This window comes from Chanodichthys erythropterus, chromosome 14 (assembly GCF_024489055.1).
Source record: "Chanodichthys erythropterus isolate Z2021 chromosome 14, ASM2448905v1, whole genome shotgun sequence".
Taxonomy (NCBI): domain Eukaryota; kingdom Metazoa; phylum Chordata; class Actinopteri; order Cypriniformes; family Xenocyprididae; genus Chanodichthys; species Chanodichthys erythropterus.
Genome location: NC_090234.1, coordinates 36308034 through 36322375, shown reverse-complemented (window position 1 = coordinate 36322375; position 14342 = coordinate 36308034). Strand labels below are relative to the sequence as shown.

The window sequence follows — 14342 nt, the reverse complement described above, 5'->3', positions numbered from 1 at the left end:
TCTCAGTATAAATGCTGCGTACTATAACAACTAGGGTTGTCAGAAGTGCTGACTTCGGTACCAAGTGGGTACTAAAACTTTAAAAATGTGATGATACCAGCATTTCCCCCTAGCATTTTTAGCATGGTTAAATGGATTCTTAAACACCTCTGATTGGCCATTGTGTTCACGAGCTCAACAGATATGTCTGTGATTGGCTACAATGATCAATGCTTCATAAACATGTTGTAAATAGACATTCTTGACGAAAATCGCTTACACCGATACACACGGGAGTGTTTGAAATCAGGCGTCTATGAGCGGATCCCTAATATATTTGCTGATAGAATGAGTGGCTGATAGACACCTGTTTTCAAACGCTCCTGTGTGTATCTGTGTAAGCGCTCAGTGAAGAGCATCAAAGTTTTTGAAGCGTTGATCATTGTAGCCAATCAAAGACATATCTGTTGATTGTGTGAACACAGTGGCCAATCAGAGGTGTTTACGAATTTGCTCAACTCGGGGGAAATGGTGGTATCACATTTTAAAAATTTCGACTTTGTACTGAAGTCAGTACTTTTGACAACACTAGTAATAACAGTATGAGCAGTATGGTTTGATGCCGTTCCAAGTCTTTCTTTTGGATTCTGCAATGCAATAATATAGCCTGTAATGTCAAATAAGAAACCCTTGAACTTTAGTAAGAGCAGCTTCCACGTGTTGAAATGAATGGAGCAACACTTCCAGATGAGCTTGTGTAATAGTGAGGAGGAGTTTACCTTTAGCTCTGCTGGTGTGAATTCTGGCGCGCACCCAGATCTGCTGTTCTGCCCTCTCGGGTGTCAGGTCCTGGACACGCACCAACGCCCTGTCTGCCTCCATCCAGGAGAGAGAGAGAGAGAGAGTGAGAGTCTCAGAGAAAAGACATCAAAGAAGACAGGCCTCCCCCCTTGTACACAGATCCCCACAAAGACATTTACTCGGATTACAAAGCCACCGGGAGGAGGGCTAATAAATATGAAACATAACAAGCCCTGTCTGAAAGGTGACCATCACGTGAATTCTTCTCCGTTTTGACAGACCTAGTGTCACCCTGCCTGCGCTGAGTCACATTATGACTTTATTATGAGGCAGCGGAGACGGGGCGGTCCCGCTTAGCCCCAGTGAAAGAGCTCAGGGCGTTTGACTGATCCAGAATCCACCCACATGAAAGCTTAGTCTATCTCTGCCCGAGAGCAATGCTGGTGGGAGACGACTTTGTTCTGTAGCAGCAGAGCTTAAAAACTCGCAGCCGGACAGTTGGGAGTAATGTCACCCTAATTTCTCATCCGAGATTTATCTCATATTGTTATTCAAGACTATTATGTGTGACAGCGAGGGGAGCTGAAGGGGATGTCAGGGAGATCCCAAAAGCTTTAGATTATCTCTTAAGCTTGAAGACATTCCTAATTATCATTCTACAGCAAATTTTGCACAGGGAAACCCGTCTATATTCATCCTGAGGGAGCGAGATACCCTCTTAAATCTCCCCTTAAAAAATGAGAAAGACACTGACCCAGTTTCTCCTGGGATTGGACCATAGGGCAGATCCCATAGCGATCCTTGGCAAAATCCTGAGAGGAGAAAAGAAGACAGGGATGGTAATGAATTTTAAAGGGATATTTTTAATTCTGTCATCATTTATTCACCCTCATCTCATGTCATTTACTTTCTTCCTTGTAACACCAAAAGAGAACATTTGAACTGAAGAACTGAAGCATTCATGTTTCAAGAAAGATGCAAAAGTACCACAAAAGTCTCATAAAATAAGTCCATATAAGCACTATATCCTAAGTCAAACAGACCAAAATTAGTTAATTCATTCAAAATTATAAAAGTCGTTATTGAAGTTGGATACTGATAATTATACACTCCAGTAAGCTGCCAATTTGAGAAAATTGGATGGATCATGGATGGATGGATCGTGAATGTCATCAGTGAGTTGAATGTGAGAAAAAAAATCAGTTCAATTCATGAACTAAAGAGGTTTTGTATACTGGATCAACCGATTGACTGAAAAAGATCAAACAAAAGACTAATTTGCTCATTAAACAAACACTGATAAGCAAAGAGCTTATCAATGTTTTCAGAAATTATTCATACGGACCACTTTTATGGTGCATCAAAAAAAAAAGTCCCCATTTTTTGTAACTGGATGAAAAAAAGTGATCTGTACATTCTTTAAAAAAAATATTTCCAAATAATAACCATTTAATAGTTTAAAACACCAAAAAGGTGAGTACATAAAGCATTTTTATTATTTTTTGGTGGACTATTTCTTTAATATATGAAATGTGATATTCAGGATAAGTAAATAGAACTTACATCCTCATCAGCTTCCTGCTGCTCTGTGGCCTGAATCAAAGAGAGGAAATGATTTCAATAAAACTTCAACAGTTGAGGGAAAGTTTACATCAAGTAAAAATAACATGCTGATTATTCTATAGAAAGGCAAGCACTGTAAGATCACAAAACACATCTATATTCGAAAATTGAAAATAAAATTAGTTTTGTAGTTACAGCAATAATGAATTCTGTGTAAATTATTCCAATTAACATCAATTTAAGAATGTTTTGTTCTGCTCACGTTTCATGAATCTTGTGTACATGAGTGTCACTCAGTTCAACAAAATATTTCACAAATGTCTAGGAGACAAAAAACTGCTATATATATATTTATATAGTACTGTGCAAAAGTCTTAGGCATGTTAGTATTTTCACCCCCAACAGGGGTAGAGATATATATTAGAGATATATATTTATATCTCTTGCTGTAGTGTGTCAATAGGAAATATCCGTTCACATTTCCAAACATTCATTTTGCCATTAACTGTAATAATCCAGTGAGATTTTTGAATACACATTAAGACTGATAACAGCCGGTGCTCCACATAGAGATCAGAGCTTACCATCATCAAATCCGTCTGTGATTACATGAAGAAACAGATGAAACAGACAAACCAAATCCAGAAGAACTGTGGCCGTGTCTCCAAGAGATTTTAAGAAACCTGCCTCCAAAGCTACCTGAAAAATGATGCCCAAGTGTACCTGGACAAGAGCTGTTTTAAATGCAAAGGGTGGTCACACAAAATATTATTTAGTTAATATAAGTTATTTGATAAATAAAATCTATTTATAACTAGCCTGGGTGCCAGACCGAACCCCGCCCACAACATTTTTTCTGCCTAGAATATGAGTATGACGAAGTCAGGCTAATTTAAAACTATTTTTTAAAAACATCCTCACTTGACAGCATTTTTACACAAGTGCCTAAAACTCTTCACAGTACTGTATCTTTGCAGGCAGGTTTCTTCAAGCATCTTGGAGACACGGCCACAGTTCTCCTGGGTTTAGTTTGTCTCAGTTTCATATGTTTCTTCATGTAATCACAGACGGATTCGATGATGGTGAGATCAGATCACTGTGTGGAGCACCGGCTGTTGTCAGACTCCTTGTAATCAAAAATCTCACTGGATTATTACAATTAATGACAAAAAGAATGTTTGGAAATGTGAACGGATATTTCCTATTGACACACTACAGCAAAAGATATAAATAACTGGCTTAAAACCTTTTTTGGGGGGTGAAAATACTGACGTGCCTAAGACTTTTGCACAGTACTGTATTTATATATATGTATTAGAATATGTATTATATATATATTCTTCGCTGTAACAGTATATTTGTAACAAAATACATTTTAAAAATATTTTTAAAAATCCAGTACATTATTGAGCAAACTGTACTTCTATACCTCACAGCCTCAATTTCATTCACTAAAAATGAAATAAGACATTACACAAACAAAATGAGCACGGATGGTTGATTTGACTTAAAAATATTGAGGAAACGTTTTCTCATAAACAAACAGATTTGCAATAGCAGGAATTGCAAAACAATAGAAGCCCCTCCACACGCAGCGGTGGGCAGAGAAGTGGGCAGTGTTTGCGTCGCCTCACCAGTTTGGCCTGTTTCTCTGCCTTCTTCGCTGCTTTCTCTGCTTCCTTCTGCTGTTTCTTCAGGGCTTTCTTGGACTGGGCCTGTTGCTCCTCCTCACCAGCTCTGAAACAGGAAGACAACAAAAACAGATCTGTCAAAATTCCATCTACCTTTTTTTAGTTTCCTTCCGGGAAGCTTTTCTGATAAATGGAGAAAAAGCATTCCAACCATCAGTGTCCTGCAGGCTTTTTAAGTTGCTGTGTCTTTCATCTATTGTTTCAGCGGGTCCAAAAAAACAACATAGGCTAAATTAGACTTTCATCAGTAATGTTTGCTTGTTTGTGCTCCTGTGGTCTAGGTAGTCCAGTTATAGCAGTACAGGAAATGTGATGTCTGACTACAGTAACACACATGTAATATCACTCACGCGATATGACTGTCCCGTACTGTAACAATGGACCAATATAATGGTTGAGGGTGGGAATGAGTAGGCCTGAGTGGAATAATGGTGATTTTTATTTGATTCATATTGGCAAGACTGATTCTTCAGTTCATATTTGCCCAAATGATCACATCTGCAAATAGTTACATGGCTAATAGTCGTTAAAAAGATGCTGTGGTGTCAGATTATACTGGATAATTACCATACTATATATTTACATGGTACGTGTGTGTCCAAAAACACTTTTTTTGGTACTGTCAGGTCTCTTATTCACATGTAAGTTTTTTTTAAAGAAATTAAAGGGTTAGTTCACCCAAAAAATAATAAATAATGTCATTAATTCCTCACCCTCATGTTGTTCTACACTCGTAAGTCCTTCGTTCATCTTCAGAACAAAAATTAAGATATTTTTGATGAAATCCGATGGCTCAGTGAGGCCTCTATTGCCAGCAATGTCACCGAACCTAGGAAAGGTACTCAAAACATATTTAAAACAGTTCATTTGAGTTCAGTGGTTCTACCTTAATATTACAAAGGGATGAGAATACTTTTTGTGTGCCAAAGAATCAAAATAACAACTGTCCAACAACGGTCCAACAACGTATCTAGTGATGGACGATTTCAAAACACTGCTTTGAAGCTTTATGAATCTTTTGTTTCGAATCAGTGATTTGGATCACGTATCAAACTGCTGAAATCACGTGACTTTGGCACTCTGAACAATTGATTCAAAACAGAAGCTTCATGAAGCAGTGTTTTGAAATCGTCCATCACTAGATATTGTTGAATTATAGTTATTTTGGGTTTTTTGGTGCACAAAAAGTATTCTCATTGCTTTATAATATTAAGGTTAAACCACAGGACACATTACTCACTTGAACTGATTTAAATGTTTTTAGTACCTTTTTGGATTTTGAGAGGTTCAGTGACATTGCTGGCAATGCAGGCCTCACTGAGCAATCTGATTTCATCAAAAATATCTTAATTTGTGTTCTGAAGATGAACAAAGGTCTTACAGGTGTGGAACGACATGAGGGTGAGCAATAAATTACATAATTTTCATTTTTGGGTGAACTAACCCTTTAACACATTTATTCATTAAGGATGCATTAAACTGTCAAAAGTGACAGTTAGACATTTATGTTACAAAAAAAAAAAAAATCTATATCAAATAAATGCTGTTCTTTAGAACTTCTGATCCTAAAAAACAAATATCATGGTTTCCAAAAAATAAAAATAAATAAATAAAAATAATCAGTACTACTGTTTTTAGCATTCAGCTTTGCCATCAGAGGGAAAAATACATTTAAAAAAAAATATTACAATAGAAAACAGTTATTTTCAATTGTAATATTATTTCAAAATATTACATTATTTATGATTAAATAAACGGCACCTTGGTGAGCATAAGAGACATTTTAAAAACAGACCGCAAACTTCTGAAATTTGTGAGAAAATGAGAATATATAATAAAAAAACACCATCTTATTTTTTTCTGGGCATTTCATTCACTATTATTAAATTACATTACATATACTGGACATTGGACACTCTGCTCTGTATTTTAGCATTGGCTATAGTTAAAAAAAACAGACAATAACTTATTTCCTCTAAATGATTATACAATGAGAAATAAGCTTTTAAAAAACAAAAAAAAAACAAAAAAAAACACTTATTTAGATAATGTTGGTCTTTGCATAAAAATTAAATCAATTATTCTGAAATTAGTTTCATTATTGGCATTACAACAAGAGTCCTTGGGTCATTATGTTAGTTTGGACACTTGGCTGACCAAGTCCATTAACCAAGTGAGTCCAACATTTACCAACACTACCACCCATCCATCATTAGTTAATATGACATAGATGGATTACCAAGCAGTACAACAGTTATTTAAAACAAACACGATTACACTGAAACCCCAACAATACGGGAACCGATCACAGGGCATAGGCTAAAGGAAATGACATGCCCCTGTGATCTCTATTACCATTTTAAACTCTCTACATAACACATGGTTCCCGGTTAACAGGACCAACCAACCGCTTTAAACACACCCGTTACTAATCACTCATTTGCTAAATTTAAATTCTGTTCTCTCTCTAAGGATGTTAAATATGGCATTGCAATGAATGGCACCATTTAATTTGAAACCACAAGAGTAACAGGTGGTCAACAATATGAGCAGGACAAGCCCACGCTCCACCTCCAGACATTTAACAGAATTTTTATTACACTAATTGCTCCAAACAACAGAACAAAACTATGAATCAATTGCATAGTCTTGTTCTTTATCCAACTCTGATCTACAAAGAACCCCCAAAAACAGCAGAATCCGGGCAGGCGACCATATGGCAGCCCTCAGGCAACACAGGATCAAGTGCCTGTACACACACAGTGCTGCAGGAGTTTAAACAAAATGGATCTGTGAATGTCTTTCCAAGCGCTATCGCTGCCAACAAGGCATCAATGGTCCAGCCGCAGGCACCGCTGAGGCCTCAACCCTGCCAAAGTGGGCAATAAACAACCCCACTCCCCCCTCTGCATTAATATGCATTAGCACGTAACGCAGCGGAGGACATGAAGGGCCACGGTGAAGGTATGAGCAGCATGGAGCAGTTTTCAAAGGAATTCACGGATGACGGTCCCCCAAAGCATCACAGCAATTTCTGCTAAGAGGAAATTGGAAGCACTGGGGCAGATAGAAGAGAATGAGAAGGCTGCCGATAATTAAAGGCCAGTGCCAGATTTGGGGTTATGTATTTACACAGAAACACAAGACCCGGGGCAGAGCAGGGATATAAAAATAAGGGTGGAGCTTTGAAATGCCCTCCACACTGCCTCAGACAGCAGCTGTTATCATATGACTCATCAAATTATGGATTATATATTAAACCATAAACGGTATTGTTCATGTAACTCTGCTTTGGGAACAGCATAGCATTATTTCAGAAATAATCTATAATTATTATAGATTAAAAAATTCAAATTAAAATGAAAAGATCAATGTATTTGCAGTTTGCAATTACATTTCTGTGGGGAAAAAAACAACAACAACAAAAGAACTGGTTCTTCCACTTTCACTTTGTTTTCTGAAAAGAAAAATTAGGTCACACTGGGTTACAAAACTTTTTCAATCAATAAATTTCTATGATTTTCCAACTTGATATTATATAAATTGCACATTCGTTATTCTGGTAACACTTTACAATAATGTTCATTAGTTAAACATTAGTTAGTGCATTAACTAACATGAACTAACCATGAGCAATACATTTGTTACTGTATTTACTAATCTTTTTTTAACGATGAAAATACAGTTCGTTGTTTGTTCATGTTAGTTCACAATGCATTACCTAATGTTAACAAGATTTTAATAATGTATTAGTAAATGTTGAAATTAACATTAACAAAGATTATTAAGTGCATTATTAGTTCATGTTAGCTAATGTAAGATAACTAATGTTAACTAATGAACCTTATTGTAAAGTGTTACCATTGTTCTTTTTATAAAATATAAACTACCGTTTAAACGTCTGGGGTCAGTGCGATTTTTTTTTTTTTTTTTTTTATTAAAGAAATGAATACTTTATTCAGCAAGGATATATTAAATTTATGCATTAAAGTGAAAGTAAAAGCATTTGTAATGTTACATTAGATTTAACGTTAAATGTTGTTCTTTCTTCTTGCTATTCATCAAAGAATCCCGAAATATGTGTCAAGGTTTGCACAAAAACATTAAGCAGCACAACAGTTTTCAGCATTGATAATAAGGAATGTTTCTTGAGCAGCATATTAGAATGATTTCTGGAGGATCGTGTGACACTGAAGACTGGAGAATGGAGTTTATTCTTCTATATATATCCCCAACTAAGTTATTAAGACAAGATACTTCACACCTAAAAGTTACCACTGTTGCAAAAATATTTTCTAGAATTTCTAATCTGCTGTCTAACTCCAACTGACAATATATTTTTTTTTAAAGAAAACTATCTCGAAGATCTCTAAACTGCTGATGCAATCAGCTGCAACTATTAGACTGAGCTAGCAGCAAGGCAAGCTAATGAATGCCCGACCATAAATACTAAACATCATCCGAAGAAAACAATGAGATTGGATTCTCACCCTTGCACATTTTCTTTAGTCATATTTCAGCTCTGATCGGATGTAGTGAAAAAAAAGCACTGGATATTTAAAATTTCAGCTGTGTTGATGTGCAATGACAGCCACTGGGAACGCTGGACATGTGGAAAAGAGATGGAAGTGTTTTGCTGTTACACATTCACAACACCCTCGCTAATCCGTGTAGAACACGTTTCCACATTAAAGGTTCCTAGGTACTGTTTAATCCGCACGCGCTCTCAGTGCAATTTGTCCTCTTTAGAGCTCCTTATTTCGTCCAAATAAAATAGAAGTGATATATAACATTCTGTACGGCATAAAAAAACGACATTCTTTGATTATTTAGAGTTAATATGTGCATATATGTACGCTAGAGGATCCTATATATGTACTATATGTAACTGTACAAGGTGTGTGTGCATGTGCGTGTGTGTGTGTGTGTGTGTGTGTGGAGTGGAGTGGAGAGGATGTGGGTGTGGTCGGTCCTGGTTAACCCCAGAGAGCCGTTAACCCTATGTTATAGGGACAAAAACAACCCACAAAGATAGCAATATCTGAAATCATTGTCCTTATGGGGACATGTTTTGGTCCCGACGAGGAAAACAGTTTATGAATCATACTAATGATGTTTTTTTGTGATGGCTAGGTTTAGGGTTAGGGGATAAAACATATAGTTTATATAGTATAAAAACCATTATGTCTATGGAAAGTCCCCATAAAACCCAACATGTTATGGGCAAGGCTAGGGTAAGGAGTTAGACATTGCATCCTGTCGATGAATGTCTTCAAAAAGATAGATATACAAGTGTATGTGTGTGTGTGTGTGTGTGTGTGTGTGTGTGTGTGTGTGTGTGTGTGTATGGTCCTGGTTATGTCATGTTGACAAAATGAACCCAAAAAGATGGCAATCTCTGAAATCCTCATCCTTACGGGGACATGTTTTGGTCCCCATGAGGAAAACAGCTTATAAATCATACTAATGTTGTTTCCTGTGATGGCTAGATTTAGGGTTAGGGGATAAAATATACAGTTTATATAGTATAAAAACCATTATGTCTATGGAAAGTCCCCATAAAACCCAACGTTATGAGCAACGTTATTGCATCCTGTCAATGAATGTCATCTAAAAGATAGATATACAAGTGTGTGTGTGTATCTATCTTCTTCAGGACATTCATTGGCACAATGCAATCTCTTGCTCCTTACCCAAAACATGTTGGGCTTTTTGGGGATTTTCCATATACATAATGATTTTTATACTATATAAACTATATGTTTTATCCCCTAACCCTAAACCTAGCAATCACAGAAAACATCATTAGTATGATTTATAAGCTGTTTTCCTCATGGGGACCAAAACATGTCCCCGTAAGGATGAGGATTTCAGAGATGCCATCTTTGTGGGTTCATTTTGTCCCCATGACGTGGGGTTAACCAGGACCACACGTGTGTGTGTGTGTGTGTGTGTGTGTGTGTGTGTGTGTGTGTGTGTGTGTGTGTGTGTGTGATATTTTACATTACATCACCACGATCATAATTAATCCGACAATCAGTAACCTTAAAACACCCTTTCTCTTGAGTTACAGACAACCACTTCTGTTAGGTCTATTCGGTTGTGTTATAGGGCTATAAAGTCTTTCAACAGCTATTGGTCACAGGAGGTCCTGATACAGGAAGCTGCCTTCCTGATCTCCCAGCCAAAACAATGTAAATGTAATAATAAGTTAATGGCAAGAATGGGAAATACAGTCTAATCAGCCTTGTGTGCAATAAGACTCCCTTTACAGCTTTTTTACAGATCTAAATAAACATTTCTGGCAATTAAAGGAGCTTTAAAAATGACATTGCATATGTACACAGGTAGCCTATTTGTCGAATTATTTTACTGAATGTTATTTATTTCACATTTTTGTAAAAATGAATTAAAAATGATCTTTTGCAATTTTCTTTTAAAATGTTAGGCTCAGTGTGTTTTGAGTGTTTAGATGAACTTAACATCTGTTTTTGACCTGTGATGTGCTTGGCTGGTCTGAGTTGAGTGGGGTTTGCTAATAGGGTTTTCCCATTAGATTCCCAGAAGCTCCTTTTGGTTGTTCTCTTTTCAAATGGCAGTTTAGAGATGGCCCAGCTGAGCTCAGTGGAGTGTTAATGGTGTGCCGTGGCTTTTGAGAACAGCTCTCATGCTAATGACAGAACCATTCCAGGACATTTCCAAATGAACAAAATGCAGCACCGAATGCTCTATTTTTACTGGCCTCTTACTGTGAGAGCAGACAGTGAAAAATAACCATAAACCTTAGAGACTTGATACAGGGTACTTCACACCTCATTGGACTCTTTAGAAATGGTAATTTTAACCCACTGTATTAAACATGAGTTCGGTCATTACAATGCAAACCTTTGTGAATATCAATGTTCTGCCTCTATGGTTGATAGGTACTTAAGGTCGGCTAACTTGCTTCTGAACCTGATTATTGTTCATCTAACAATAGAACACAACTTGATGACTGATATATTTGCATTGCAAACAGAGGTCAAAAGTGTGTGGGTTCATACAGTAATAACAGTAATTAGGTGAATCTTAAGAAAGAAGAAAAATTCCCATTAATATTTGATGACAAAATAATTTTTTCATCATTCACGAATGGGAATTTCTTATTTATTTTGGCATATGAAAAGTAGCTTTTAAGATTTTTCCATTGTGATATAATTTTCATGACAGCAAGCACCCCATTCTCATTAGAGTAAAAAAAATCCATATTTATTTTCATTAATGTAATGTGATTTTTTTTTTTATATATTGTATTTTTATTTAAAATATTGTTAATTTATAGTATTTTTTATCTTTAATATAAGTAATTACCGCATCACACTGATTAGAATCATTAGTAAAAATAATATCTATAATAAAGCTGAAACATGTTGCAATAATAAGAAGTGAAGGATAAAATATATTTAATTGTCCTAAACTTCTTTATATAAAACACAATGTCTTAATATTTTATCTTTTGATTTGTGGGACATTTTTTGGAAGGTTTTGTGAGATTTGCATTCTGCAGATTTTGTAATTTCACTCTTTACACCTTCAAACTACCTAATTAACTTCTTTTGCTTGTTATCTGATACAACAACAGAAATCCCAAAGGAAAGCCAATTCTGTCCCTTTGTAGGTTGATGGGTGTCTTGTATCAGCAGTTGCTTAAAACGCTAAAGAACACAGATGTTCTTAAAATTACAGACCCTCTCCTCAGCCATTCTGTTCAGCGGGAGATCAGGTGGAGCTTTTGTTTTGGTAACTTGACAGACCTTCAGCTCTACCCCACCCCCACAGAGAGATTGGGGGTAGAGGGGTGTGGGTGTGTGTGTGTGTGTGTGTGTGTGTGTGTTTGGGTATGGCCACTGGAGAGATGCAAGACGACACTGTCAGACCTCATTAAAAGTTTTTATGTTTTATTATGAAATAGCAGTCAAAATGCAACAATTGTGACAATTAAAACTCCTTTTTTAAAACATTTTTACAGTGTGAGCTACCATTTAAATAAATATCAGAAAGCTTATGGGGGAAAAAGGAAAAGCTAAGTGCACACACACACACACACACACACACACACACACACACACACACACACAATGGCAAACAATGAACTATGTACAAATAATTTACACAACGCATTCTGAATCAGACAAAAGACTATGCAACATTTCCTTATAAGAACTTCTGCAAGCATACAGACTCTGCCTTTAGGTCCAGCAATAAAAGTACTAAGAAAAAGTACAAACATTTAAAAAGATTAATTTAAGTAGCTGAATATAAACAAAAGTCTTACAAAATAACAATCAACACAATAAGGAGTTCACAATGTACAAAAAGTGTAGTAAAGTCCGTTTAAAAAAAAAAAAATATTAAAAGCTTAGTCATCCATGTCGGAAAGTTTTCTGTACAAAAGTGTCCATTAACTGGACATCACACTGGATGACTCGGACTCAGTAGATACTGATGATATAGGGCCTCTTTTCTTGGTCAACATCTTGAGACTCGATCTGCTGCTGATGCTCAGAGCGCTACGGGCAGATTTTTTGAACCTGACTCCGAGGAAAGCATAAAGGATGGGGTTGAGACAGCAGTGGAAGTACGCCAGTGCCTCAGTAAAGAAGATCCATTTCTCCAGCCCCTGTTCCAGAAAACAGCTGTGAGATATGATGTTTAGTGTCACCAGAGTGTCCACCAGGATGCCGGCATGGTAAGGCAACCAGCAGGTGAAGAAGCAGAGGATGAGGATGATGGTCGTCTTTAGCGCCTTCCTCTTCAGGACCTGACCCTTGGAGTTCTTGGACAGTTTTAAGATGATGATCAAGTAACAGGTCAGAATGATCAGACCAGGCAGCAAAAAGCCAAAGATGATGTGCTGGAAGCGAAAATAAGCCTTCCACACCATGTTCCCCCGCTGCGGGTAGGTGAGCTCGCAGATCGTATTCATGCCCGTATCGTGGACTTTGGCGAAGACCAGATCGGGCACGGTGAGTAGGGTCGCTGGGAGCCAAACTACGAGGTAGATCACCTTTTCTGCAAGCGTTCTCCTGATGTTTTGGCTGTTTCTGGCGCGAACGACGGCCAGATATCGATCCAGGCTGATGAAGGCCAGGATCAGCACGCTGCTGTACAAATTCAGCGTGTAGATCATGTTGACTGTGACACACAGAAATCCCCCAAAATGCCATCCGCTGGCCGCATCCACAGCCCAAAAGGGCAGAGTGAGGACAAACAGGAGGTCGGCGATGGAGAGGTGCAACCTGTACTTGTCTGTCATGTTCTTCGACTTCTTTTGGAAGCCCATCACAAGCACCACAAGTCCATTGCCAATGATTCCCAGGACAAATATAATCCCATATACGGTAGGGAGGAAGATCTTTGGGAAGTCATCATTGTCCCTGAGATCACAGAGTTCAAAATCATCAAAGTCCCCAGACCCGGAGTCTGAGCTGTTGTCTAAAATGATGTGCTGCAGAAAATAACATTATATTGATTAATTTCACATAAGCAACATGTTGTTGACATTAAAAATAGCAATGGGAAAAAAAATATACACATAATTTATTTTTTAAAAACTTTTTAAAACCACGCAAAACCTGAGTAGTAAACCAAACGTGATAAACATAAACAACAGACCAAGCCTTATTAATAAGTATTTTATCATATATTAGACTACAGAGCGTTTCACATTTATCTTAAAACAACTTACATCGTAAAAGTCCATCTTGTTAAAACAGGTGAGCGCAAATACCGGGCAAACGTCTCCACATACACACTTGAGTCAACGCCAACGGATCTCCTGCAGCAGCATTTAAACAGTCCTCCTTAAAGCCTGACCCGCCCCTTTATATTATTCAAGAAGGCGGGGTCATGACGCAGGCGGAGCAACAGCGCTCCCATCCAGCTCAGAATGTGAGAAGTGTATGAATGCACGCTGCCTCTAATTATTACATAAACTTAACCCTCTACTGCACACGTTGATGGCACATGAAAAAAAAAAAAAAAATATTCCACATAATTTTTTGGTTCATTTGGGAACATTTTATTGATTAAAATTTTTTTTTTTTGAGAAAATGATAATCAAAATAAAATAAATAAATAAATAAAATTAAAGAAATCATTAAGTAAAAAGGGAAAAACACTTGAAAGACATTGATATATTGAATTTGATACATGCATATGTCTGTATCATGTAGTGCGCTGTGCCATATAATGTACTTCATGTAATAAGATTTCATTCCGTACGAAACTTCACAAAGCACTTCTTCTCTGCTGTGAAATAGTGGTGTA

General features: G+C 37.0%; 2 protein-coding genes across 2 annotated transcripts in view; both read right to left on the bottom strand.

Moving 5' to 3' along the window:
• dars1 (aspartyl-tRNA synthetase 1) overlaps positions 1-8746 on the bottom strand; it is a 37320-nt gene extending 28574 nt beyond the window's left edge. Inside the window, exons 1-5 of the mRNA XM_067409427.1 lie at positions 8525-8746; positions 3978-4080; positions 2344-2373; positions 1535-1592; positions 759-851 (exon numbers count right to left, since the gene is read on the bottom strand). Of these exons, the coding sequence (XP_067265528.1) occupies positions 759-851; positions 1535-1592; positions 2344-2373; positions 3978-4080; positions 8525-8547 (307 nt within the window). The 5' untranslated portion in view covers positions 8548-8746. The remainder of the gene's footprint in view (positions 1-758; positions 852-1534; positions 1593-2343; positions 2374-3977; positions 4081-8524) is intronic.
• Positions 8747-11950: 3204 nt separating this feature from the next.
• Positions 11951-13905, bottom strand: cxcr4b (chemokine (C-X-C motif), receptor 4b). Its single transcript, XM_067408871.1, has 2 exons — positions 13762-13905; positions 11951-13521 (listed from the first exon to the last, which is right to left on the bottom strand). The coding sequence occupies exons 1-2, from the start codon at positions 13774-13776 to the stop codon at positions 12475-12477; spliced, it is 1062 nt and encodes a 353-aa protein (XP_067264972.1). The 5' UTR covers positions 13777-13905; the 3' UTR covers positions 11951-12474.
• Between the last annotated feature and the right edge of the window lie 437 nt (positions 13906-14342).